The 27,473-nt window shown below is 47.5% G+C and overlaps 1 protein-coding gene across 3 annotated transcripts in view; it reads right to left on the bottom strand.

The window, feature by feature from the left end:
• GMPR (guanosine monophosphate reductase) overlaps positions 1-26,866 on the bottom strand; it is a 53,555-nt gene extending 26,689 nt beyond the window's left edge. Inside the window, exons 1-6 of one of the 3 annotated variants that reach the window (XM_054817229.1) lie at positions 26,716-26,866; positions 22,101-22,220; positions 21,323-21,406; positions 19,510-19,683; positions 2,823-2,904; positions 414-520 (exon numbers count right to left, since the gene is read on the bottom strand). In XM_054817229.1, the coding sequence (XP_054673204.1) occupies positions 414-520; positions 2,823-2,904; positions 19,510-19,683; positions 21,323-21,406; positions 22,101-22,145 (492 nt within the window). In that variant the 5' untranslated portion in view covers positions 22,146-22,220; positions 26,716-26,866. Of the gene's footprint in view, positions 1-413; positions 521-2,822; positions 2,905-19,509; positions 19,684-21,322; positions 21,407-22,100; positions 22,221-25,942; positions 26,289-26,715 lie in introns of those variants that run through there. The other 2 variants (XM_054817227.1, XM_054817228.1) reach the window with 2 other exon arrangements.
• Between the last annotated feature and the right edge of the window lie 607 nt (positions 26,867-27,473).

The raw sequence follows: 27,473 nt of genomic DNA on the forward strand, positions 1-27,473 counted from the left end.
CTTGTACTCCCCTCTAACTGTGTGCCTGTCCCTCAGTCCCACTCTCTGGGGAAAGCCACGTTTACAATTTCACTCACTTTTCAGAAATCTTTTGTAGGAATTCCTGTTCACTTCAATGTGAAAACACTATGAAGCTTCCTATTCTGTTCATATAAGAGCTTACTGCATTCAAGGAGCAAGAAGCAGCTTTACAAAGGCACCAACAGGAGTGAGGTGCCCAAGTGTTTTTAACCATTACAGGGAGCTGGTTTCTTTATATTTAAATCTCTACTGACTACCCTAGGAGCTAGTATAGGGGTCAACTGGAGATGACAGAAGATAGCCTTTAACATGCAGTGTACTGGACTGGTTGCTTCTCCTATTCCACAACGATTTGCACAGTGGGAATCTTAGAGTAGATGACATTTACTTACAGAGATGATATGTCCTTTCAAGCCATGTGCTGAGTCTGCACACTCAATAACAGCACTTAGCTGTGGATAGCCCACCCCAGTCTTAATCCGAGTGGTACACACAGAACCTAAATGAGAGAGAAAAAAATCATAGCCCATTACGCTGACAGAAAAGATACAGCTTGTTTTCTTTTTCTTGTGGAAAAAATGTGTTTCTATCTGTATTATTCTTTCCCTCAAGAAGTCTCTATTGTCAATATTGGCTTCTCATGGATAAAAGGAAAACAGAGGTACTTAAGTTTTGAAATGCTATCACACCATTTCATGGTAGCTGTAACTGAGGTGACTAATGTCCCCCCTCTTTTCTTCATGGCAAAAATTCCCAGTTTAGGTCTCATCAATAATGCTTCCCAGTGAGGGAACTACTGCATCACGAGAAAGCAAATCTGACTGAAGTGCCTGAAGGGAAGGGGAAGAAAAGGACCAGAGTCACAACCTGTGAGACTCAGCAGCAGCATTTAACACCTGAATATTTCTTCCAATAAATATTTCTATCTCTTTTCTACCTATGTTTTTAAAAATAATTCTCAGAGGAAATCTGTGCTTTAATTTTTTGTGGTGATTTTCCACAAAAAGATTCCATTTTTGCCTAATAGTTAAAGCAGAAATATAGTTGGGAATATAGGAAAATCAGCACACAGCATTTAAAAAGTAAGAGAAGTAATCATCAGAAAGCCGTATAGTGTAATATTACAGGAAATATACTAATTATATCTGATTATTAAACTATATTATTTATACACATGCATGGTGCATGTATATATGCATATATAAAAATAAAGGTATATACATATATATAAAACCCCCACTTCAATGGCAGTTCAACATGGTAACATGGCTATAGATATTTTGGAATGCCTTCTCTATTTTTCTCCTCAAGTTAAGAGCCAAAATGAGGACGGCTTTTTGCCCGTCCAGGTCTTATAATTTAGGATACAGACCATAAAGGTCTGCATGATGACAAGAATTCCAAAACAGATTCTAAACCAAATACAGTGAAATCTGGATCTCTTCACCCAGCTGATATCCAGGCATACTTGAGCTACCAGTAAAGTAATAGTTTCCAAAGATCTTTCAAAGAACTGACAAGGTGAAAAGGTATTTCTGCAAAATAGGAAGAGAATTCATTTTGAAATAATCTCCACAGGGTATGTACTTATATATATAATGCTTTATAATAAATCACAGCCATTTTTCACAAGATGGACCATTGTCTAGAAAAAAGCCTCAAGATCTGATCTTCTGTGAAGAACATTTGTTTTTTGTGGTTTTGGGAGGTCAACTTGGACAGATCTGTTCAGGAATATCTCCAAGGAGGGCTACACAACATTTACTCCTAACTATTTCCACTTTGAGACTACAAACTATAATAATTCTTCTTTTATATATGAACTTGCCTGTGACAATTGCACAACGACATCTCTGTTGTTTATTCTCCGTGTATTTTGCAGTATTTATTGTTGTTTGCTGTCTTCCCGGGCACAACTGCAACCTTTATTACATCATTTGCTCTGCTCAAATTATCCATTCATGGGCCATAACTATTTGGCATTGTAAACAACCTGCCTGCACTGCAGTGGCTGATCACAGCTATACTGTCAGTGGCACTTGTATTAGCTAGTTTAAAATCTAGCCCACATACGGTCACCCCAGCTGCAGTCTAAGAAAAGGAGCACATGAAGAAACGCACAAGGGAGACAAAGAAAAAAGGGAAGACAATATGACAGCAATGTGCCAGACAACAGTATTAGGGAAGGGAAGGGAAGAAAGCAACTGTAAGAAGTTTAGGGTCCTCCCATTTATCCATGGGAATGTTACAGTGATAGTAACATAGAAGTGCAGTAATGCAAATTTTAACTCCCAGGCAATAGTAACAGGTAGAGGCAATGTTGTCCATACTGCACACTTAATGCCATTTCATCTTTGAAGACATTGACAAGATGGGCAACCATAGCTTAATAGAACACAAATCATAAAGCTATTTAGAAACCTATCTTTCCTTGATAGAAGTGGATACCTGAACACAGCATCCTTTGAGCTTTAGCTGGGATGACTCGGCCTCTTTTCAACAGGCTAGAAAAAGTGTTCCTTAACACAACACATTATCAGTGATAATGTCAGCAACTCAGTGCTTCCAATCATAGGCATCTTCACTGCCAGAAGATGCAATATGCAACACTTTGCAGTATGAAACACCTTGCCCATGTATTTCTTAAATACACTATGTGTAAGGGCACTGTTACTTTATTGACCCGAGTGGGTCTAGGTATCCTAATGGGTAAGCAAACAAACAGCATTATATACTGGTTCCATCTGGACAACCCCTCCACGTTACCGTAAGTCACCCTTATTTGACTGGATTTGACTTACCTGGTCCGATACCCACTTTAATAATATCTGCTCCGGAAAGAATAAGTTCTTCTACCATCTCTCCTGTCACCACATTGCCTGCCTAGACAGAAGGAAAAATATCACATATATGGGAGATTTCAAGACTACTGTGGTAAAGACTAATGATGATAACGTAGAGTTTTATCCAGAGCTTTTACGAGTTGAACTATATAGATTCAGGAAGAATATAGTTCACCATATTGTTCATTGTGCATGTCACAGAGATTAAACAAATCATACAGGTACATTCTCAAGTCAAACAAATTTCATGATTGGTCCAGTAAACCTGATCCTTAAGGTCCCATCAGGATATCTGCTTTGTCTTCCATCCCCCTAATCCACATCCAGAGACTCTCAACCACATCATTCCTAACCATAAGGGCTACACAGTCAAACTTCTCCCTTACATACAGTGCAACTACTTGACCTCTCCTGCCCTGCCTATCTCTCCCAAACAGCCTATAGCCCTCCATCTCATTTGCCTACCTCGCTTTGTGGGAAGATGTTCAAATCTTATTTAAAATGCTGGCAAGTCCCTTTTTCCTTTAGGATTTAGTATTTTGAGTACTGAAAGAGTAAGGAAGGTACTGTTCTTGTCATTTCGTACATTGGTGACAAAATTGGTATGTACATTCAGACTATGTAAATAAGAGCATTTATACTATATACATTCATTTGGTTATGGTGAAGCCAGAGGTGAAAGAAAGGGGTTTGGTTCCCTCTGCATGAACTTTGCAGAGATGTAGACAGCATGCTGTTTATGATGACCTCTTCTTCTTGGAAAGAAGTCCTGAGTTGTTTTGTGTTCTTGACCATCTTTTGCCTTGCACTTCAAGAGTTCTTCTCCTCCTCTGGCCTACATCCTTGGTATCTTTCTTTAAAGTGATGGCAGCCCTCTCAGCCTCTTGTTCCTTCTAGTCATCTTCTTCTGTAGGCCCTCCATGCCCCTAATCAACTGCTTAGTCTTTGTTTGCCTTCATTTCAGATGGAATTTATCTTTCTTGAACCTCAGGAATGAGAACTGTCCACAGTGGTACAGGTGAGTTCTCACCAGGGCTTAGCACAATGCTTGCCTCTCCTACAGAAATATCTTGCCTGACACACAAGAAGGTATTTGCCTGTATCACATTTGTGGCTCATAGTTACCCTGGGATCTGCTCAAGCCTCCAGGAACGTGTGCCTGCTCCCATGTTTCCAAACTGTAGCAGAAAGTCATGGCACTCCACCTGATGTGTTACCTATTTCTACTCTGCAGTTCTTCATGCATGGTTTATTGAGGTAGGGGCTATCTATCTTTTCTGTCAGAGCTTCAGCTGGCAGGGAGTATGGGGCTGTAGAAATACACCACAAGATACAGCTTTTTCTGATTCTGGATGCCATGAAATCCAGAATATAATGTGGACAGGGAAATCTACATTTCTTGAACGACAGTTTTCTGCAATCTAAATTCAAAAGACCTGACCATGAACACCACTGTTTCATACATTTGATGACATCAAAGCATGAAGGATGTAGCCTGAGAGATGTATCAATGAGGCTTTCACCCATCAGTAGCCTGATGGAGTCCAGCTCCACACAGTCATGACCAGCAGATTCAACCCTCCACCAGCCAAGTTAGCGACAGATAAGCTGTGTGGGTGGGCTTTAAGCATGAAGCTGGTGGTGTCAGTCCAGTCACTTTCAAAATGGATGTCTCCTCCTAGGAAAGGAAATAACCACAGATGGCATTAACTGAGCTTCCATTTTCAAAGTTTCCTTGGAGAAAATGCCAAATCAGTCCAGACAATGAAAAAGCTATGTGGTGGGTTGACCCTGGCTGGGGGCCAGGTGCCCACCAGAGCCACTCTCTCACTCCCCTCATTCACTAGACAGGGGAGAAGAAGTATAACGAAAAGCTTGTGGGTCGAGATAAGGACAGGGAGAGATCACTCACTAATTATTGTCACAAGCAAAACAGACCGAACTTAGGGAATTCATCTAATTTATTACTAAACAAAACAGAGTAGAGGAATGAGAAATAAAATCAAATCTTAAAACACCTCCCCCCACCCCTCCCATCTTCCCGGGCTCAACTTCACTCCTGGCTTCAACCTCCTCCCCCCTCAGCGGCACAGGGGGACGGGGAATGGGGGTTACGGTCAGTTCATCACACGTTGTTTCTGCCGCTTCTTCATCCTCAGGGGGAGGACTCCTCTCATCGTTCCCCTGCTCCAGCATGGAGTCCCTCTCACAGGAGACAGTCCTTCACGAACTTCTCCAACGTGAGTCTTTCCCACGGGCTACAGTCCTTCACGAACTGCTCCAGCATGGTCTCTTCCATGGGGTGCAGACCTTCAGGAGCAAACTGCTCCAGCGTGGGTCCCCCATGGGGTCACAAGTCCTGCCAGCAAACCTGCTCTGGCGTGGGCTCCTCTCTCCACGGGTCCACAGGTCCTGCCAGGAGCTTGCTCCAGCATGGGCTTCCCACAGGCCACAGCCTCCTTCGGGTGCCTCCACCTGCTCCGGCGTGGGGTCCTCCACGGGCTGCAGGTGGAATCTCTACACCCCCTCATCCTTCCTCCATGGGCTGCAGGGGGACAGCCTGCTTCACCATGGCCTTCACCACGGGCTGCAGGGGGATCTCTGCTCCGGCGCCTGGAGCACCTCCTCCCCCTCCTTCTGCCCTGACCTTGGTGTCTGCAGAGTTTCTTACATCTTCTCACTCCTCTCTCCAGCTGCAAAAGCTCTCCCTCCAAGTGTTTTTCTTCTTCTTAAATATGTTATCACAGAGGCGCTGATTGGCTTGGCCTTGGCCAGCGGCGGGTCCATCTTGGAGCCAGCTGGCATTGGCTCTATCAGACACAGGGGAAGCTTCTAGCAGCTTCTCACAGAAGCCACCCCTGTAGCCCCCCCCGCTACCAAAACCTTGCCACACAAACCCAACACAAGCTACAAGAGATGAAACACTGGCAGGCCAGTGTGATGCAGTTCATGGCACCACTGCCTGTGGGAATAAGCTTTAACCTCCAGGAGTGTGAATGCAGGTCACCAAGCTTTTAAATTAATTCTGCAGGCATTTAGTGAAGAGGAAGGTTATTGCTGATCATGCTGGTGTGGGTAAGGAGTTGTCTGGCCAGGTGGCCATCCAAAACTACAAGGCAACTGCTTGTGGCAGTATCACGCTTTATCTTTTGGTCAACCCTGAAGTAGTCAGACAGTTAGAATGGATGATCGTTGTAGGTGCCTTCCAACTCAGCTCAACTTCTTTTCTTCTCTTTTCTTCTTTTCTCCTTTCCTTTCCTTTTTCCTTTCCTTCTTCCTCCCTCCTCCTTTCCCTAGCAGTACATGCTGAGGAAACCTTTGATGACATTTCTTCCCAGCCCTGCCCTAGCAGAAGGGATGCAATGGGTAATCATGTCCCATCCTAGGCATTGGCTCTTTCACTTTCTGGGAAGGAGGCAGGTACCTTCTGATGGGGGGTGAGAGCTGTGCATTGTCTCAAGATCATGTGACCACTTGAATAGAGCTGCAAAAAGCATGTGTGAACAGCGTTTTTTCAAAGTCTTCTATGTTCACCCAGTGTAGCTAGGTTTTCACAGGATGGCAAACCCCAACATCTCTGACACTAGTGAGGCTCAAAGATCAAGCCCTCAGTCAGAGGAAGGAAGTGCTCTGGAACTCAACAATTGCAAATCTTTTTGAGGTGACCAATACCTGTTCATTTCCCCATGGATTTGTTTTTTCTCCTTGTATTCAATTTTAGAAATGCCTGAGCTGTTTCCCTTGGAAAAACACGCTACACCAAAAGAGCCAGAGAACAAGAGTACTCCATCAGAGCCAAGGTCCATCTGGCCCAATGCTCTGTCTCCACAGTGGCCAACCATCAGCGGCTAAAGGAGAGCAGATGAGCAGTGCAGCTCTGCTTCTGCCCGGGGCCTGGGGGTGCTCATAGGCCTCAATGGCTGGGACCGGCCTCCCCTGGGACCACCACCCAGACCGTCTCCTGCCAAGGGCCCAGGGGACGGGGTGTCTCAGCTCAGCCAGGGGCCTTCAGGCCCTGCCTCAGCCATGTGGTAGGTGTGCCCGTCTCTGACCCTCTCTCCTGCTCCTGGACGGGCCTGGGATGTGCACTTCAAGAGTTGCTCACCTGGGTGGACCCCTCAGACCTAGGGCAGAGCTTGTCAGGCTCAACTTGATGCATAACATAGCATAACCAGTTGTGGTGGGTCGAGCCTGACTGGGGCCAGGTGCCCACCAGAGCCGCTCTCTCACTCCCCTCATTCACTAAACAGGGGAGAAAAGGCATAACGAAATGCTTGCAGGTCGAGATAAGGACAGGGAGAGATCACTCACTAATTGTTGTCACGAGCAAAACAGACCAAACTTAGAGAGGGAATTCATCTAATTTATTACTAGGCAAAACAGAGTAGAGGAATGAGAAAATAAAATCAACTCTTAAAACACTTCCCCCCACCCCTCCCATCTTCCCGGGCTCAACTTCACTCCCAGCTTCAACCTTCCCCCCCCTCAGCGGCACAGGGGGACGGGGAGTGGGGGTTACGGTCAGTTCATCTCATGGTGTTTCTGCCGCTTCTTCATCCTCAGGGGGAGGACTCCTCTCATCGTTCCCCTGCTCCAGCATGGAGTCCCTCTCACGGGGTGCAGACCTTCAGGAGCAAACTGCTCCAGCGTGGGGTCCCCCACGGGGTCACAAGTCCTGCCAGCAAACCTGCCCTGGCGTGGGCTCCCCTCTTCACGGGTCCACCGGTCCGGCCTGGAACTTGCTCCAGCGTGGGCTTCCCACGGGCCGCAGCCTCCTTCAGGTGTCTCCACCTGCTCCGGCGTGGGGTCCTCCACGGGCTGCAGGTGGAATCGCTACACCCCCTCATCCTTCCTCCATGGGCTGCAGGGGGACAGCCTGCTTCACCATGGCCTTCACCACGGGCTGCAGGGGGATCTCTGCTCCGGCGCCTGGAGCTCCTCCTCCCCCTCCATCTGCACTGACCTTGGTGTCTGCAGAGTTTCTTACATCTTCTCACTCCTCTCTCCGGCTGCAAAAGCTCCCTCCCTCCAAGTGTTTTTCTACTTCTTAAATATGTTATCACAGAGGCGCTGATTGGCTTGGCCTTGGCCAGCGGCGGGCCTGTCTTAGAGCCGGCTGGCATTGGCTCTGTCAGACACAGGGGGAGCTTCTAGCAGCTTCTCACAGAAGCCACCCCTGTAGCCCCCCCGCCACCAAAACCCTGCCACGCAAACCCAACACATTCCACCCCTCGCCTCTGTGAATCACATATTTAAGAATTATTAAAACATGTTCAACAGAAAAACTACACACACACTAATCACATCTACAAGGAAAAAGAAAAGGAATTCCCCCCACCAGAATCAAAGCAACACTATCACAACACTAAACAAGAGTAGACAATACACACAGAATCCACCTCTCGTCCCTTCACCGCTATTTCACTCTCAATCTACGTTCAGTCAATGTTTTGCTCGTTACCTCTTCCAATTACTGTCCTTATCTCGATTTTCTCATGCCCCACGTTGGGCGCCAAAAAAGACTGTGGTGGGTCGAGCCTGACTGGGGCCAGGTGCCCACCAGAGCCGCTCTCTCACTCCCCTCATTCACTAAACAGGGGAGAAAAGGCATAACGAAATGCTTGCAGGTCGAGATAAGGACAGGGAGAGATCACTCACTAATTGTTGTCACGAGCAAAACAGACCAAACTTAGAGAGGGAATTCATCTAATTTATTACTAGGCAAAACAGAGTAGAGGAATGAGAAAATAAAATCAACTCTTAAAACACTTCCCCCCACCCCTCCCATCTTCCCGGCTCAACTTCACTCCCAGCTTCAACCTTCCCCCCCACAGCGGCACAGGGGGACGGGGAGTGGGGGTTACGGTCAGTTCATCTCATGGTGTTTCTGCCGCTTCTTCATCCTCAGGGGGAGGACTCCTCTCATCGTTCCCCTGCTCCAGCATGGAGTCCCTCTCACGGGGTGCAGACCTTCAGGAGCAAACTGCTCCAGCGTGGGGTCCCCCACGGGGTCACAAGTCCTGCCAGCAAACCTGCCCTGGCGTGGGCTCCCCTCTTCACGGGTCCACCGGTCCGGCCTGGAACTTGCTCCAGCGTGGGCTTCCCACGGGCCGCAGCCTCCTTCAGGTGTCTCCACCTGCTCCGGCGTGGGGTCCTCCACGGGCTGCAGGTGGAATCGCTACACCCCCTCATCCTTCCTCCATGGGCTGCAGGGGGACAGCCTGCTTCACCATGGCCTTCACCACGGGCTGCAGGGGGATCTCTGCTCCGGCGCCTGGAGCTCCTCCTCCCCCTCCATCTGCACTGACCTTGGTGTCTGCAGAGTTTCTTACATCTTCTCACTCCTCTCTCCGGCTGCAAAAGCTCCCTCCCTCCAAGTGTTTTTCTACTTCTTAAATATGTTATCACAGAGGCGCTGATTGGCTTGGCCTTGGCCAGCGGCGGGCCTGTCTTAGAGCCGGCTGGCATTGGCTCTGTCAGACACAGGGGGAGCTTCTAGCAGCTTCTCACAGAAGCCACCCCTGTAGCCCCCCCGCCACCAAAACCCTGCCACGCAAACCCAACACACCAGTCTAGTCTAATCTATTCAATTGCCTGTGCTCACCAGGAGTTGAAAAATGAGACTGTTGTTTGCTGGAAATGTCAGGGAGGTTTCCGCTCCAAAACCATTTTCAAAGACACAAATCAGAAAGGTTACAAGTGGAAAGAGGATTTTATTTTCTCTTATTTTAGGTGATTGTACGGGATTTGCCTGAATCCCGTCCAGGGCCGAGGCTCACAGGCATTAACACAACGTGCCATGTGTAGCCGGCAGCAGGCTGATGCCTTCTTCAGTTTAGCTTGAAAAAACAGCCCTTGCAGCCTGGCAAAGGCAAGTCGCAGAGCTGCAGAAAGTAGCAGCAGGAATACAGGCCGAGCGGGCCCTGTTTCCTCAAGAGTGAGAGCTTGAAGCACGAGGATCACGACCAACCACACACAAAAGTGGCGGAAGAAGAATAGGAAGACGGCGACAACGATGATGATGACGACAACGATGATGACGAAGACGAGGTGTGTGCGGCCATGGGCTATCTTCCAAAGTATGATGCCTATCGATGAGAAGCATCCTTTTTGCCCTGTCAATCTTGCTGCGCTGTCCTTCTTGGCCAGCGATGCAGGAAAAGCGCTCTCGTGCCTGCCCCGCGCTTGTTTTGCATGCAGGGAGAGCTGAAAAGTGGCAGCTCCTGGTGGTGCAGCAAGCCCGGAGCCCTTCCAAGCACCGGCTGTTCTGCACAGGCAAGAAGCCCTGGGGAAACGGAGCCAAGGGAAGAGCAGAGCTCGCTCCCACTGCAAACTTGCCCAGGGAAAGAGAGCCCCAGGGAGCCAGGGCACAAGTAGTGCCTTGGAGGCACAAGAGCAGCCGGCAAGAACCTCCCCGAAATGGCCCCGAGGAGCCCTGACAAGGGGCTGTGCTCGATGTGACAGAGGACAAGACGCAACCCATGGGGGCCACCCTGGCTGGGGGCCCGCCCTGGGAGTCTAGAAAGCTTCCTCCCCCCGGATGCGGGGCACGACTGCCCCCTTCGTGGAGCATGAGCAGCAGGCACCTGGCCAAAAGGGCCCAAAGGAGCCCTGGCAAAGCAAAGGGCCGTGCTCAGTGCTGCAGAGGAAGGCAAAAAACCCCCCGGCGACGCTTGCTAGCCCACCGTGGGGGAAAAAAAGCCTCCTCCCCCCAGCTGCAGGGCACGAGGGGCCATCTTCGCGGTGCATGAGCAACAGGCAGCTAGCCAAAAGGGACCAGAGGAGCCCTGCCCTGACAAGTGGTCATGCTCAATGCTGCAGAGGAAGGCAAAAAACCCCCGGGGACCAGTGCCAATCTGCCCCGGGGGAAAATTCCTTCCTGACCCCAGCCAGCGCTGGCGATCGGCTATTCCCTGAGCATGTGAGCAAGACCGGACTCCTTGTCCCAGTGGCTGGTCATGCCTCCCAGGAGCTACATGCCCAAGCCCTATTCTCCCTCAAGCCACAGCCATCTCAGGGGCTTCCCAGAGTGGCCAAATGCCCCCGGCCTGATCGACATTGGGGGCAAGAATCCTTCCCGTGCCTGGCAGGACACCACTGCCTGCTCCAAAGCACTGACACCCCTGGCAATATCTCTGCACCCTATTGCTTACGGCTGCTGCCACTGGCTCCCCGCAGGGGATGAGGACGGCGAGCTCTGCAGCGCTCCTCCAGAAGGCACTCCCTTGTTCTGGCTGCTGCTCTCCAGCTGAAAAGGCCCGATAGCCTTGGGCACCTCCAGGTGTTGCTGGTTCTTCTCATCTCCAGCAGCCTCATCCAGCCTCTGGTCGGTCTTCCTCCCTCAACTCCCTCCAAGGAGTTCCGCCGGCTCCTCAAGGACTTCCTCTTGCATGTCTGCGGGCTGCCCTGGGGCCAGCTCTGTCCCAATGACGAGAGGATGCCCCCTTTATCCTCCTCGGGGCATTGTGACTGTTGCCTTGCCAGGTGGCAGCACTATGACATGGGGGTGATGGGAGCTCCTGTGCATGGCCCCGCCCACCCCCCACCCACCCAGCATCCTTTGGAGGAAGGAAGGCCTTTGGGGTGCTGGCCCCGAGGACATCCCTGTGCCCAGGAGGCCCTGGGGGTTCTCGCTGCCCTTGGTGGCCATGTGCTGGGCATCCCTGACGCATCCTCTGCCATTCAGCTCCCACAGACAAACATAGTGCTGTAGCTCTTCTCTCAGGTCATGGCAGAAACCAACCCTGCAGCCCAGAGACCACCTCTGTTAGCCATCCCCTCTGCACCAGAGCTAATGTCCATGAGGCCACACAGAGAGGAGGACCAGGGACTTGACCTGGCTGGACACAAACCCTTTTCCAGGGGGGTGGGTGGGGATGATTTCAGCAGACACAGCGTGGAGGCAAGCCAAAGTGTAACCAGAGCCATAGGTTGGGATGGATGGTGCCAATAGATTGCCATGGAAATAACACAGGCTTTGAAAAACAAGTGAGCAGAGGGTACACTGGTGTGGCGGAAAGGTTGGTCATTTTCAGACCTAGAACATTTGAATCCATGCCCAAAGCACAGCAAGGCAAACGACTGAAACTGTAAAAATAGCCCATTGTTGCTGTCGCTGTCACACCCCCTTTTCCCACTGAAACCAAGCTGTGTGGCTCCTCTATTAAACATATCAATTGGCCATATTTATAGGGGATAAAAAACACATTTCAGCCATGGGGTAAAACTTTCATTTGTGACTTTAACCTTTCAAGAAGGGGAGGGGGGGGAGGGGCGGGGGGGGGCGAGGCGAGGCGAGGAGGAGTTGGAAGGGACCTACAACAATCACCTAGTCCAACTGCCTGATCACTTCAGGGCTGAGCAAAAGATAAAGCATGGTATTAAGGTCATTGTCCAAATGCCTCTTAAACACTGATAGGCACGGGTCATCAACCACCTCTTTAGGAAGCCTGTTCCAGGGTTTGACCACCCCCTTGGTAAAGAAATGTTTCCTCATGGCAAGTCTGAACCTCCCTTGCAGGACTTTGAACCATTCACATGCATTCTGTCACTGGATCCCAGGGAGAAGAGCTCATCACCTCCCTCTCCACTTCCCCTCCTCAGGAAGCTGTAGAGAGCAACAAGGCCACTCCTCAGTCTCCTTCTCTCCAGGCTAGACAAAACCAGTGTCCTCAGCCAGTCCTCAGAGGCCATGCTTTTCAGCCCCTTCAACAGCTTTGTTGCCCTCCTCTGGACACATTCAAGGACCTTCGCATCCTTCTTAAGTTGTGCAGCTCAGAACTGCACACAGTACTCAAGGTGATGCCGCACCAGTGCTGGTGGGACAGCAAGGCAATCACCTCTTTTGACCAGCTGGTTACGCTGTGTTTGATGCACCCCAGGATGGGGTTTGCCCTCCTGGCTGCCAGGGCACACTGCTGGCTCACACTGAGCTGCTGCTGATCAGCACCCCCACAGCCCTTTCTGCAGGGCTGCTCTCCAGCCACTCTTCTCCCAATTTATACTTGTGTCCAGTGTTACTCTATCCCACGTGCAGAATCTGGCACTTGTTCAATGTCATGCTATTGCCGACTGCCCAATGCTCCAATCTATTTAGATCCCTCTGCAAGGCCTCTTGTCCCTCAAGAGAGTCAACAGCAGCTCCCAGTTTGGTATCATCAGAAAACTTGCTAATGGTGCATTCAACTCCTGCCTCCAGATCACTGATAAAAATATTGAACAGGACTGGTGCTAGAACTGAGCCCTGAGGAACACTGCTGGTGACTGGTCACCAGCCAGATGCAGCCCCATTCACTGCAACCCTTTGAGCTCTGCCCTTCAGCCAGTTCTTCACTCAGCATGCTGTCTACCACAGTTGGACAACTTGTCCAGAAAGATGCTGTGAGCGACAGTATCAAAAACCTTACTAAAATCCAGAAAAACTACATCCACCGCCTTCCTTTCATCCACTAGGCGGGTGATCTTATCGTAGAAGGATATTACCAGGACTTTTCCTTTGTGAACCTATGTTGACAGATACCGAGTATGATCTTCCTCATAATTTTTCCAGCTACTGAGGTTAGACTAACCATTCTGTAGTTTCCTGGGTCTTCCCTCACTCCCTTCTTGTAAATTGGAATAACATTGGCTAGCATTCTGTCAGCAGGGACCTCCCTGGACTCCCAAGACCTTTGGTAGATGATTGAGAGGGGTCCTGCCATAACATCTGCTAGCTCCTTCAGTACTCTGGGATGAATCCCATCAGGCCCATCATCCCATCAGACATTTGAAAATCAAGTGTGGTTTGGACTTCAGCTCTGTGGCTTGTCTCACATCTACAGCATGTTTCTAACTAGAAAAACTGCACAAAATAAACCTGCATGAAACACAAGTCCAGTTGCCCACATCACTCGTTTTGTGCTTGTACTGAGATGGGCTATTCATTTGTGGAGATCTGAATTTAGGATCTAGAGATGTTCATGAAACGTCTTACATAATGATATTCCAGGACTTATCAAGTGTTTGTAGCGGTACTGATATGGGCAGAGCAGGAGGCAAACCCTAAAATCCTTACTATTTTCTTAGTTTTTATTGAAACAAAGCTCCTGCTGAAGTCCATAGGAGCTACCCAGGGAATGCTGGGCAAGGCCTATTCTCCACTTATTGATTTTTGGCTCCTATTTCACCATGTATTTATTTTTAATGAATTTTACTTCACTCTTTTATAAGCCTGAAACAGCTGACAAGCCACAACCTGAGGCACTTACAAAAACAATGATACTGTTAGGCAGCAATTTGTGGTCTATGACACAGGACCACTTAACTTTGCTCAAAACTGCATGATATTGATTAAAAATAAACTAAAATAAAGCAGTCAGAAAATAAAGAATATATAATAGGCACAGTGTTTCCAGCTAAGTGCTGCTTCCTTTCTGCTCAGTGGTAATTTGTTATACTAAGTGTTGTATGCTTCAAGGTGGGGAGATGAAGAGCATGCTACTTATAACATTAAGAAAGCAGTTTACATTTGGAAGGTAGATGACTACCTGTGCAGTATGACATGCAGCACATTACAGCTTAGTGAAGTACTGCAGTACACGCAACAGATTCATGAACAGGAAAGAAAGGGTATTAAAGTCAGTGGCTCCACAAGATTTGGGATCAAATAAGTATTTAACTTAAACAGCAGTGTCTTCTTATTAGCAGAGCATAGCGGGTTGTCAAACTGTCTCTTCAGAAATGCTAACCAGACGTTTAATGTTAAGTTACTGCTAGAGAATGTTGGAACTGCATATGTTGATTCAAAATGCTCATCCTAGCAGGGAAAAGCACTTATGTCCCCAGCATACATTTTTTTTTCCTGGAATGCATGTACACACATCAGCAGTTTCTGTCTTTCTGAATCCGCAGATCCTTAACAAATTTTCAGGGAAGACATGGAGCTCTGCGTAGCAGACTTCAACCTGCCAGTGACAGGCTTGCTTCCTGTAGGTATTTTTTGCAGACCTCAGAGAGCACAAAAAAGACGCTACAAGAGAGGCACAGCTATCTGTTATGTGAAGAGACCCTAGTATCACAGCTGAAAAGCAGGGAAAGCTGTTTTCTCACATTCAGCTGAACTCTTACTTGCACTGAAACCAATGCTTGCTTTACCATTGATGTCACTATGACAGTTGAATAGAGGCAAAAGGGCTTTTGAAAGAAAGGTAAAGCCAGAATACTTCAACTAAAAAAAAAAATCTGAAAAGGTGAATATAGAAAGACTGAGACTACACAGATGGAACCCCCTTAAAATTAACTAAGAATATAAAGCAAGTAAAGTAATTGGAACTTGTACAAAGAAGCCACTACAGACAACACATTTTGTAGTGTATTTGGGCAAGTAGTCAGGGAACATAGTAATTGGTGGAAGTATTGTATTAGTGAAAACCATGCTTATCTTAATGATGAGCCCATGTACCAATGCATTTCTAATCTGCTGCAGAACTGGCCTTCTTGAAAGAGATATAGCCCAGTAATTACCTTACTGCTAATCTAACGTTGCTACCCTGGCAGTAAAATAACAGCATCATTAACAACTGATAGGTAAACTACCATGCTTTCAGTGTGATCAGTTATTAGGGACTACAACAAAGTACACTGGCTGTGGGCCTGGCCTTACACACTCAGGGCGACATTCGGCTGTGCCATCACTCAGTGTGAGGTTTCAAGTGAGTGTCACCCTGACTCATTCCAGCACTATCCAGGATGACTGAACTGTGGGTCAGTCCTGAGGGAAATCCTGGCCTCAGAAAAGTCAAAGGGAGTTTCACTACGGACTTTAATGGGATCAGGATTTCACCTAACAGGATTATAAAGGCTACAGCTTCTTTGACAGAGGTACAAAATTAGTGAACACAGTAGGGCAGTGCCTCTGAATTTCAGTCAGGCATTTGATACTGTGCCTCATAAAAGCCTGCTATAAATATCGACTCACACTAAGACAGGAACACTGCTGCACTGATTGAAAGCTGCTGGCAAATGGCAATGGATCAAGCTGGGGAGAAGTGTCTGTGACAACAGTTCTCAAACTTTCTTCTTGTATCCTAGAGGAAAGCACAGTCTGTGCCTCCACGCTATCAGGAACACTGCCAAAGGACACTTCCCACCCACCAAAGCAAGGGGTGCTTTACCATAAGATGGAGAGATTATGCCCTTTGCGAGGCTGAGCTATACCAGGTAGGTGTTTGCACTCAGTACTGTGACTGAGCCAAGACAGCCTCAGTAGCATCCCTGTTTCCTACCCTGGAATCCCAGCTGGCCCCTGCTCTGAGACCCCAGCCTTCATGGACATGCCATGACTGGATTGACTCTGCTGCTTGTTCCAAAGATGAACTGGGAGCAGTATGCATGGCTTTCTCTGAGTGAATTCTAACTCCACTAAGGCCCTGAGAAGTTCTGTTACTGACTGTAAGGGGAGAAACTGTTTCTGGCCTCTGTGGTTTCCCTCGGCTCCTGCTTTGCAATTCCACCTGCCTCCTCCTCTGGTCCACATCTCGTGAATGCTACTGCATCTGCAAGTGTGCTCCTGCCCCAGTCTTCTCCTTCCTGCCACACTCCCTGCTGCCCTCCCTAAGGTTTCTTCTGTATAATGAACAGAGAACACTACAAAAAGAAAAATTCAGGATAAAAACTTGGCAAAGCTTGCTGGAAAAGATACCTTAGCTTGCTAAACAGACTTACAGCGAGATGGAAGAACCCTAACATCTACAATTACACTAATAAACAAGGAGTACATTTACTGTAATATAAAGGCTCTGGCCCTCCATCATGAATGTCAGCTGAAGTTTTGCTTTAGACTTTAGTGAGTAGGGAAAACCCAAGCACATGATGCTGTACAAAACACCCCACTGGACCATTACTCTTGATTCCAGAGGGCACTGCTGCATTTGTGAGACACTTAGGAGACTTGAATACTGCTTCTTCCTCCATCCTCCATCTAATGAGTGATTTAAGGCAAGTCACGTTGTACCTTTGTGCCCCTGTTTGTCTTCCCCATTCTTTGTGCTCCATGGAGAAATTGACCTTCTTTGTAAATTACTATGAAAGGCAGGAGTTAAAAGAGCTTCTGTCAGAGCGAGGCAGAAGAAAATAAGGTAATGTGATTATAAAAGCAAGTATTTTAAAAGGCAAAAAACATGCATTTGAAAGGTTGTTACACAAGAGACATCCTCCATCTGCACTGGAGTATCAGCCACAGAGAGTACTACGTTAAGCACAGTTGCTTTGCACATCACCTTTCAGTCTCAGAGCTGAACCCATTACACGGCCCCTGGGAACATAAATTCCCTGGGACCTGGGGTTGGGTTACTGTTATGTACTGCACTGCAGCTGACTGTGGAATGAGTGGTCATGCTGAGGAAAGCAAACAAGACAGCCTGCAAGGTCCTGGAGATCACTTTCAGCTATGAGAAAGCTTCTTTATTATTATACCTTCTATTTAACTGCTAACCCTTTTGTTTGAAAGCCACAACAGCAGAGAGCATACTGCAGGCATAACACAGAGACATCAAAGCAGACAGAACAGGTAGCAGCAGGACATGTCTTCTAGAGTATCATAAAAAGGAGCCTAGATGAGCTCCTGCATTTCAGCCAGGAATAGCTTCAAAAGGCCATTTTGGCACAAAGTGTAAACTAAACTAATTTGGAAGTGGGGTAGAGGTGTGTGTCCCTAGTTGAATCAGAGATTTTCAGAGACTGCACAGACTCTGGAGGCTTTGGAAAAGGTTTTTGAATACCCCAAGTTTGTTAGCATGCTTTTAGGAATGGAAATTGCCCCTGTGCAGGAGATAAAAAAACATGAGCCATACTAAACCACGTTCAGAGAAAAGAGCTACAATCAGAGAAGACAAATGAACAGGCCAGGGCTGTACACGTGCTTGAGCAGGTCGTGCTGTCAGGATAATGAAACCTGAAGTAACAATAACCTTAGAGAAACTAAGCAGGTAGCTTAAGAGATGTAGGAGGTTGATGAGACTGGCTTAAGGACCTTCGACTAAAATCTGGGCTTGATACCTGACTTTGACATTGACCTCCTGTACCTTCTGGGCAATTCATCTTGGTTGAGTTCCCTCCTCAGTCAGCAAAGTCAGTAGTCTGTGGGGAGGTGGAGGAGGGAATGACACACAATTTTCTTTTGACTCCCGATAGTTAAAAAAAAAAATCTTCCCTATGTGATTTAAGCTCCCTCCCACAACTCTTCAAGCCAAAGACACTGGAATAATCACATCACTAGGGACAATACTTCATATCCAAAGCAAGGAAACAGCTCCTTCCCTCACTGCAGAGAACATGGAGCAGGAAGCTCAGAAAGCCCACGTCTATCACTTCATACTTCCAAAAGCTCTCCCCAAAGCCATGGGAAGTATGGCCATACCAAAAAGGTTCCCACATCTGCTGGCAGCTGTTGAAAGATGCCTATTCATTAGCCTATGGTAAGCCAGAACCCCACAGGCATTCAAGCCCACTTCCATTTTCCAATGCCACCATCATCCAGAGGCAAGAACACTGCCTTTCTCCAACATGGGAGGAAGGAATATAGTCTCCCCTGAGCTGCCTGAATGTGCAGTTGCCTAGTGAACCAAGTCAGAGTGTGCATTTATGACCATTTTTACTTCACATTTACTTTGCACATGTGAAGCTTTGTGTCTGGCATGAAAAAGTGAGAAAGTGTTGCCTAAACACATGATTTTTTGCTGCACTGGCTTGAAGAAAGGCTGGTAGCCTCATTAAGAATCTGTTGCTGGTTTGAGAATTTCTGCTATTCTCATGGAAACAAATTCAGATCCATTTCTTCAAGGGCCCTGGGAAACAAGCAACAGCATTAGGGCTCTGCTGCAAGGAGTCCTGTGTTGATGCAAACACCCTACTCATAGTGCAAAAGGGCTGGAGGAAGCATGGCATTAGAGCTCTGACATGGGATAGTAACATCACAGAAGGCACACGAAAAGCCCCAGCATTGACTATTTTGCTCCCTGATGACCCCATTCACAACTGCACAACACCCCTATGATTCTTATCATAGGCAAGGATTAGTCTACATTCAGCTATCTTCATAGTGATCTAATAAACGAAAACAGCCATTGGCCTCAGCTGGCCAGAAACGTTGGCACATTCCCACAGCAAACCTCAGCTTGGAATCACCAAAATAAACCTACACACTTTATGATTAGAGGTTGCATCTGGCGTGGGAAGGAGGATACAAGTAGGAAAAGAACTGGATTCACCCAGCCTGCCATGCCAACATCAAACTGCTGTATCAGATCCCACATTGAACATTCCCACAGAAATTATCAGGAATGGAAGACTGACAATACCACTATGTTATTAAACAGTCATCATTTGGCTCAGAGTCAACATCTTGCTGAATTGAAAGGGTAGATGAATAGAGCTGCCCTTTATATTCTCAGAAGGGTATCTGTCCGCATGTATTTGTCTGGAAGACCAAAGGTTTGAGTCAGACTTCTTCCTTTCTTCCTTTTCTTCCTTCCCTTCCTTTCCTTTTTTACATGAGGACTCAGAAATTGACAGAGCTACCACAGAGCTTCTGATGCCTACCAACCAAACTCTGGGCCCTACTCCTGGACAGAATTCCCGCACACCCCCTCCACCCTTTCTACACACTTACCATAATGGTGTGATGTGGGAACAGGGCACGGACAGACTTCACGAACTCCACAAAGTGCTCTGAATAGCCATTTGCCACATCCAGGCAGATGTATCTGATAGGTGGAATGGCCTCTAGAATGCTTGTTAACTTGTCCAAATCAGCTTTTCCACTACCTGAGCTTGCTGCTACATGCTAGAAAGACAAGGAGAACAAAATGGATTAGTAGTTTGTAAAAACTGGGATAAACACACACTTCATATGTCTTTTTCTGGATAGTCTTGGGAGGACTTGTGCTGGAAACTACTGAAAATCATACTATGTAATATGAAATAATTACCTTCCTGGAAATATCAATGTGTTACTTCCATTTTGTTTAAAGGCTCTAAAATAAAGCAAAATTAGCATTTTATCAGCTCTTCATTCACAAGTGGATTCCCACAGGCAAATATAATCACCTGAGATGGATGAGGACACACAAACAGAAGAAGTCGTAACTTGGTATATTTCCAGGAAGGCAGAGTGGCAAAATTTGGGGCACTGTCAGAGAGTGGAATCTGGATCTTTAAGTTCACCAAACACTCCCTTGATCTACAAAATCACAGAATAGTTGAGTATGGAAGGGACCTCTGGAGACTGTGTAGTCCAGCCCCCTTGCTCAAGCAGGGTCAGCTACCATTGAAAACAAACAGATTGCTTCCTCCTTTGTCTTCCTATGAGTTCTTTCCAACAGGAAAATAGTTTCCACAGCTGTTGGCCCACAAAACCTCTGCAGAGTTCCAAGGTCACAGAGCAAGTCAGTATTTAATCACTAGGAGATCCTACTTCAGTGATTATGAACCACAAATGAGCTAAGTGGCAAAGTGTTCAGACACAGGATATTCCTGGGACCACTTTCTACCCTATAGTGGCATATAAGCAACCCTGATGAATGTAAGTGATAGGCTGGCTTTCAGACAATCTTGTAATCAATAGTCTTTATAATATAATTCTAAAATGTGCCACACGTAAAGATACAATACAGCTGTGTGGTATTCTTTTCTATACAGAGAGTTTCAAAACCGCACTGAACTCCAAGAAGGAGGGGAGACAGCCAGGCACGCTCTTATACTGCCTCTCCTGGTGTAGGGGCCTGCCAGAAGAACACAGAAGAAATCTGGATATGAAAAAATTGAAACTTAAGTCAATGTTTAAATTTATTAAATGGTGTTTCTCTGTAATGGCTCAGGCTAGGACCCTGTGAACAAGTGGGGCAGCACAGTGAGTAGCAGCACAGTGTGAGCTCTAGTGCAAGGAGGTAAATGGAGGACAAATGTGCTCTGACAGCTTTCAATGCTCATCCCTGCTTGGGCCCAGCACCTGGGCCCCTCCAGCCCGCAGGCTCTGGGTCCACTTGCACACCTGATAGCAAAGACTCTGCCTACCACAAGGGCACGCAGGGCCAGCTTGTGGTTGGTTTACTCAAGGCTATTGACATTTGTGGTCTTGGGCTCCTCCCTCAACAGTACTATCGCAGCTCCCAACAGCAACAGAAGCACAGCAGTTAGACCTATTCCCAAGTATTTATTTCCTCTTTGTTCAGGATACTACTCTGTCTCCATTCCAGACATATATAAACTTTGCTTTTTTGCATCTTAATATAAGCACTTTCATAATGGACTCACATAGTTATTCTTTTTAAACCGGGACGAGTCACTTCCCTTGATCCATTTAAGAGCAGCAAATATCTTCATTCCCCAAAACCTCACTTGACAACAGTATTCACAAGAGACTCCAGTGTATGTGAGTTCAAACAAAGCAATAAACCATAATAATTTACAGTACGAAAATGTACCTCAAGGCATTCTGGGTGATTGGCAGCAAACAGTTTCCATTCTTCCAGAGAATAATGCTTGTGAATTGCAGTGAACATTGCATGCTAGCAAAAATAAGAAAACTGATATTAATGTCCAAGTTAGTCATCTTTCCCTCAGCTGCAGAATAACAAGATATCAGAAATTCCCATTTTAAGTATACGCTCATCCTGCTTCAAAGAAACAGTAACAGTGAATAACAGACCAGGCAACTCCAAATGGCTCTTCAAAGGTAACTTAACATACATAGCTGACCTTTCAGGATCATATTTCTGATGTGTTTCATGAAGTTACGATCAATATTTTGAATGTGCTTAAGCACTGCAAAAAATTAAAGTGAGCCTTGAGGCCAGAGGCTAATTAATTAGTGACTCGACTGCTGCAGCTTTATCCAGTAACCTACACTTTCAAAACTGTTGCCAGTTGGTTTTTTGTTTTTGTTTGTTTGTTTGTTTCTGGAAGGGAGCACAGTATAGACTTCAAAAACTAAACTCCAGAAGCTCCACTCGAAGCTCAGTCACACCCAAGATGGAAGCTTCCCAGCAAGCATCTCCACTGAAACTATCTTGTATCTGGAGCTCTGTTGCTGGTATTGCTGTAAAACCACAGCTGCTTTGCAGTGAAACCACACCTTCTTGTTCTGGATTTTTTAACTCATGCCTCCCTGTTCTCCAACAAACATAGCTAAAAATTAACAAAGGCTGCTCACTGTCACCCAATGACTTCCCAATTGTTGCAGAAATGAGAATCAAGACTTACTTTTGCCATGACCACGGCCATTTCAAATGTCCCCACAGTGTCCATGTTTGCCACTATAATGGGAATTCCTGTGTATGTCTGCTTGGAGTTGCGGAAGGTGAAGGTGCGCGTGAGGTCGACCTGCAACGAATAGGCACACATTCATTTAAGTAACTGATTACAATCTAACAAGAGTTTTGCCACTGACTTACTTCAGATACAGCAAGTTTGGACATTGCTTCTTAATTTTCCTCACATTTCCTATTCTTCCTCCCTTCATCCCACTATTACCTCACTTTATTTGTTACAACTTCTGCCTTCCAAATAAGAAAGAAAATATAAAAGTAAAATAATGTTTTCTGTGTTAAAGAGAGTTCTTGCTGAAGAAGAAGAGAATCAAAATTAAAAAAAAAAACAAACACAAAAACCAAACAAGTCAGAAGGGGTTGGAAATAGTATCAGAACCACTGCCTTACAGTTTTACAGAGGAAAAAAATCTCTTTCAAATGAACTTAAGAAAGAAGTAGAGAAGAATAGTATGTTTAAGAAGAGATTGAGGCAAGATGCAAAGCTATGCAAGCAACACAAGGCTCTTACTCTTTCAGTGATTCCCACCTCCACTTACTTTAACTTCTCATATGTGACTTCCTTTAGCCAGCCAGCCAGCCAGATGGATCTCATGCAATTATCCACACAACTGATAATACTGTAAGGACAGGCATTTATGAGGGATAATTGCGGGGCTTCCCCTAATGAGTTTTTTGTTCTATAAGAACAGGAGAAATGCCACAGTGGGTTGGAGATGTTCGTGTGGTGCCCCAGTTCCCCAAACAGCCAGTACCAGATGTCTGGGAACGGAACGTAAGAAGAGGCAAGTTTTGAAAGACTCTTTCCCTAGCCTACCTTCCCAGGTCCCAAGAAGCTGAAGGTTAGAGACCTTCAAAGACAAAGACCTCCTCCAATCCATCGTGCTAAATAGCCACTCATGGACAAAAAACTTGCCTTGTAATTTTTTTACTCCTTCACACATTTAGCCTCTCCAGTATCCCATAGCAATAAATGCCAAAGATTAATTATATGTTGCATAAAAACTATGACCTTTGCCTGATAATTACATTCAGTGCTTCCTACTTCTTGTTTTGGAGAGACAATCAACAGCCACTTCTCAGTTTCACCTTTTCCATTCCACCCCTCACTTCATAGACTTCCAGCATATCCTCCACAGCTGCTGCTTCTACATACTGAATAGTATGTTTAGTTTTTTCCTCATGTGGAAACCAGACAATATTGCTGATCATCCTGGCTGCCATTCTCTGTACCTATTTTAGCATATTACGCTGTTCTTCTGATCACCAGAACTGTGTACTCAAGATGAACATACTGAGCAGCATCGCAAGCTAACTGGTTTTCCTTGGTTCCTCTAGAAGCACTTCTGACCATCTCTTTGTCTCTTTCCTGAGTGGTAACAGCTAATTTATAGCTTATTGTTCTATGCATGATGAGAAAATAAATTCTGACTCTAGGATTGCTCACCATCACTAAACAACAGTAAAAGTTTCTTTAGAAAGAAAATAATGAAATGTATTTTATAACTCCTACCTAGACCTTTGACCTGTGAAAGTACTAAGACATTGACTGTTCTGTTAGAGCTCCCTGGACTTATATGAATTTACAAATTTAAATTACTGACTAGACTTCCTACAGAACACTTGTTTGGTGAACTTAAAATGGACAGCCTGCAGAGGCAAGAATAGCAGGATACGTTGAGTACCAAGACCCCACAGACAGATAATGCTGCTACCACTCCAATCACAGCTTTAACCAATTTTGACACTTAAATTCAAGCTTCAAATTTTCTGGTATCTTTTCAAAAAGAGAAAGCAATCATGGAAAATGAAGACAGTGCAAGGAATCAAAAACAGGTATCAACATACAAGACGTACAAGAAGAGCTGCAAACACCCCAAACTGCCTCTCTAAGAAGCTGACTTAATCCCAGCTACTGCATAAAAAGCTATCCTTGCACAAAATGAGGCATTCACACCAGAGAAACAGACGCTTGCTGATATAAGCTTCAAAGCAGCAGCTTGCTGGGTAACAGGCACTGTAGTATGCTGCCTCTGTTCCTCTGCCAGAACTATTTATTTATATTCTTGTTTTGAAGCAGACTGGGGCTGTCCATTTCAGATCTGGCTCTCACAGACGCTGTTTATTCCTGTTGCTACAGCCTCAGTGATGGTGTCCAATTTCTTAACCTTCATCAGTTTTCACTGACCCCCTTCATGACATGCACTTTTTCTCATGTGAAATGTTTTTAACAGTTCATCATAGCCACCCGTTACAACCCTGTCCTATCAGCTCATGTTCCTCCTATCATTTTCCCTTCCCAGCAGCCCTTCTTTCCACGGCCTGCATGCAGCTAAATATACAAAACACTGCACTTGAAGGAGCCATGTGTCACTCGGTGGAGCACAGCTCCACCTGTTTGCCAGGCCAGCACAGTGAAAATAAAGAGACCATAAGTCCCCAAGCAAATGGCCGGAAAGCGCCTACAGGCCTTATAGACAGTAATTGCACACGATGAGGAGTTACTCAGCCGGGACACCATTCTTTGTAAATTAAAAACTACTAGCCTGAAATTACCTTTCTACTGAGAGGGCCTCTCCAATCTTACACCTTCATAATGGCAAAAAAGCTTTGCTTAGTTGTTGCCCTCAGAATCCCTGGCCATAGGCCCAAAATAAACATGGCCACCCCGCTTTCCTTTTCAGTCTTGGCTTTCTACCTCACTCAATTTATTTCGGTCGCTCTCTTACAACTTCACTTCCCCTGGAAGCTTAATCCTCTTTCCACCCCCCAACACAATGTAATTCCTTCATTAGTCAAACTAAATCCTTTGTTAACCTTGGGGTTACGTGAGGTAAACGAGAAGGCACCTTCAATCTTGAGGCAGCCATCTTTTTTGTAGAGGCAATCCGCATGGGATTTCCTGGGGTCTTTCCTGATCCCTGCTGAGAAAGGACTATAGCACTATCCTGGCTAACAGTGGCCCTGGACAGCTGGGCTCTGCCCACATGGATCACACAGCAGCAGGAGGCAGGTCACGGAGGTTAACATAAGTGAGAGTGAAATGCACCGCACAGCCCCAGGTTTCCACCTAATAGGATCCCAGCCCGGGGCACCCTGTGCCATGTGAATCGCTTCCCAGCATCTTCGCTGGTTGATTTTTATTACTACTGTTTTTTAAATAGAGCATGTCAGTTACTCCGTAACAGCACTGTCTACAACCCCCGAGGCTGAGGGCCAAGATACCTGCTGGCCCGCACCCCCGGCTTCTGCCGGCCCAAGCTGCGGGGCGCGTAACCGGTCACCCCCCTACCCCGGAGAGGGGCTGGTAGAGCTGTCGGTTCACGCTGCCCCTACGGCAGGCTGCCCCCACCAAAAAGGGAGGCCACCGCGCCGCTCAGCTCGGCAGAAATCCGGAGAGGCACCTGTTAGGAGCAAACAATCCTCCCCATCACCACCACCACTACCACCACCCTTTTTATTTTTGCTGAGGAGCGGGGGAGGACAGCGCGGCACCGGCTTGCAGCGCCCGCCGCCTCCTGCTCCGCCGGGGCTCGCCTCGCCAAGGAGCGGGGAGACACAAGCCGCGGGCTCCGTAACCCCGGCCCCGTCCTCCCCTCCTCCCAGGAGCTAGCGGCACCCCCCCACCCCACCCCCCGCCACCTAAAGGGCGTTTCGATCGGGGAGGGCATTGCTACGTTAGACTGCGGAATAAAAATAAAACAGAGAGGGAAGGAGGGTTAAGGAAGTTAGGCGCTGAGAACGGAGAAAAAGCATGCTGGGTTTGAATACCCCCACCTCTGATCTGCTTTTGAGGCTGCTTCTTTTAGGTCTGAGCAGGACGTCTTTAAAGTCCAGTTTGAGGTCTGCGTCTACCCGGGGCATCTTGTTGGGGTGGCGGGGTGCGGGGGCCCGGGCTTTCCTGGCGGCGGCGGTGACGGCAGTGGCGGCCCCGCTGCGCTCGCTCCGCTCCACTGCACCGCGCCGCCTGCAGAGCCGCGCCGGCCAAAGCCCGCGGGCCGCGCACGGAGCGTATTTATAGGGCGCGGGGAGCGCAGCGCCGCAGCCTGGGCCCCATCGCTTTATTAGGAGAGGGTTGTTTTTAGATGAGTAGCCGGCCGCCCCCTACCCTGTTTAGCTACCCCTGTTTCTCCGCCGGGCTGGGCGTTCTGTGTGTGGCGGGGGGCAGACGGGGACGCGGCGCCCGCCCGCAACCGCCCGTGCGGGGTGAGGCGAGGCACTGGCACCGCCGCCGGCAGTGCAGCCTTAAGGGCAAAGCAAGGGCAGAGGAAATGGCGCCTCCATATGACCGAGCGGGCGGCCGCCGAGCCCGCCGCCGCTGCCGGGCGGCCGCTGAGGAGCTGAGCTGACATCTTCCACCTCCCTGCACCCTCTCCTCCTCCCCCCCTCCCCACCTACCACCACCACTTTCACCGCCCCGGGCGACGGTTGCGGATCGACGGTTGCGGACCAACCGTCGCCCGGCGCGGGGGCGGCCCTGAGGCAACTACACCGACCGGGGCTGGCGACGTTCCCCGAGGTTTTACGGCTCAAAACTTTGTGCCTCCAACCTTATAAACGGCCAGCCTTTGGTCTCCCTGGGCTCTGGTGGAAATCCGAATTTCCGGGGCGCTCTGCTCTGAGCCCAAAACTGGCTCCCGTCCTGCTCGTCATTCCCTGGTAAAACTGAGCGTTGCCCTGCTCCTGGGACCCTCCGAGCTGGTTCCCCATCTGACTGTAGAGCAAAGGGCTGACGTGTGTTTTTGGCGTTGGAAACGTTGAGAAATGTGCAGCTGGTTGGTCATAGGAGAGCAGTCACTGTACCAGCCACCTGGAGCTGCTCTGCACTATAATTTCCTATTTTAGTACGTGTAGAGAAGCAACAGAGAACTTCTTTTTTGCTCTCCATAGCAGAGAGGAGCCTGATTTGGGACTTTATATGATCCATCTTCAATGGCTAGCCACGTGCAGTTGCAAAACCCCAATAGCAACAGAATTACACGTGCTGGGTCCATCTACATCCACTGGCATCAGGGATCAATACAGGGTTACCAGATGTCATATGAGATGACTTTCACAAGAGCTTTGAGCCTTAAAGTCTATCTAATAATGAAGTCAGTGGGTTGTAAGATTTGGACTTCTTTGGAAGACGCATGAGCTAAGCCTTGACAGTGACTAGAAACTGAAGCACAGGAGGTTCATGGCTGGCTTCCCTTCCTCAGACACATTGCAGGATGAGGTAGTGCTCTCTTCTTTATCTGCAACTTGCACACATCTGGTCAACACCCTGCCTCCAGCAGAACTCTTTTACACCTCTTTGCCCAAGTGT

The sequence above is a fragment of the Grus americana genome, chromosome 2, assembly GCF_028858705.1.
Source record: "Grus americana isolate bGruAme1 chromosome 2, bGruAme1.mat, whole genome shotgun sequence".
NCBI classification, from domain to species: Eukaryota; Metazoa; Chordata; class Aves; order Gruiformes; family Gruidae; genus Grus; species Grus americana.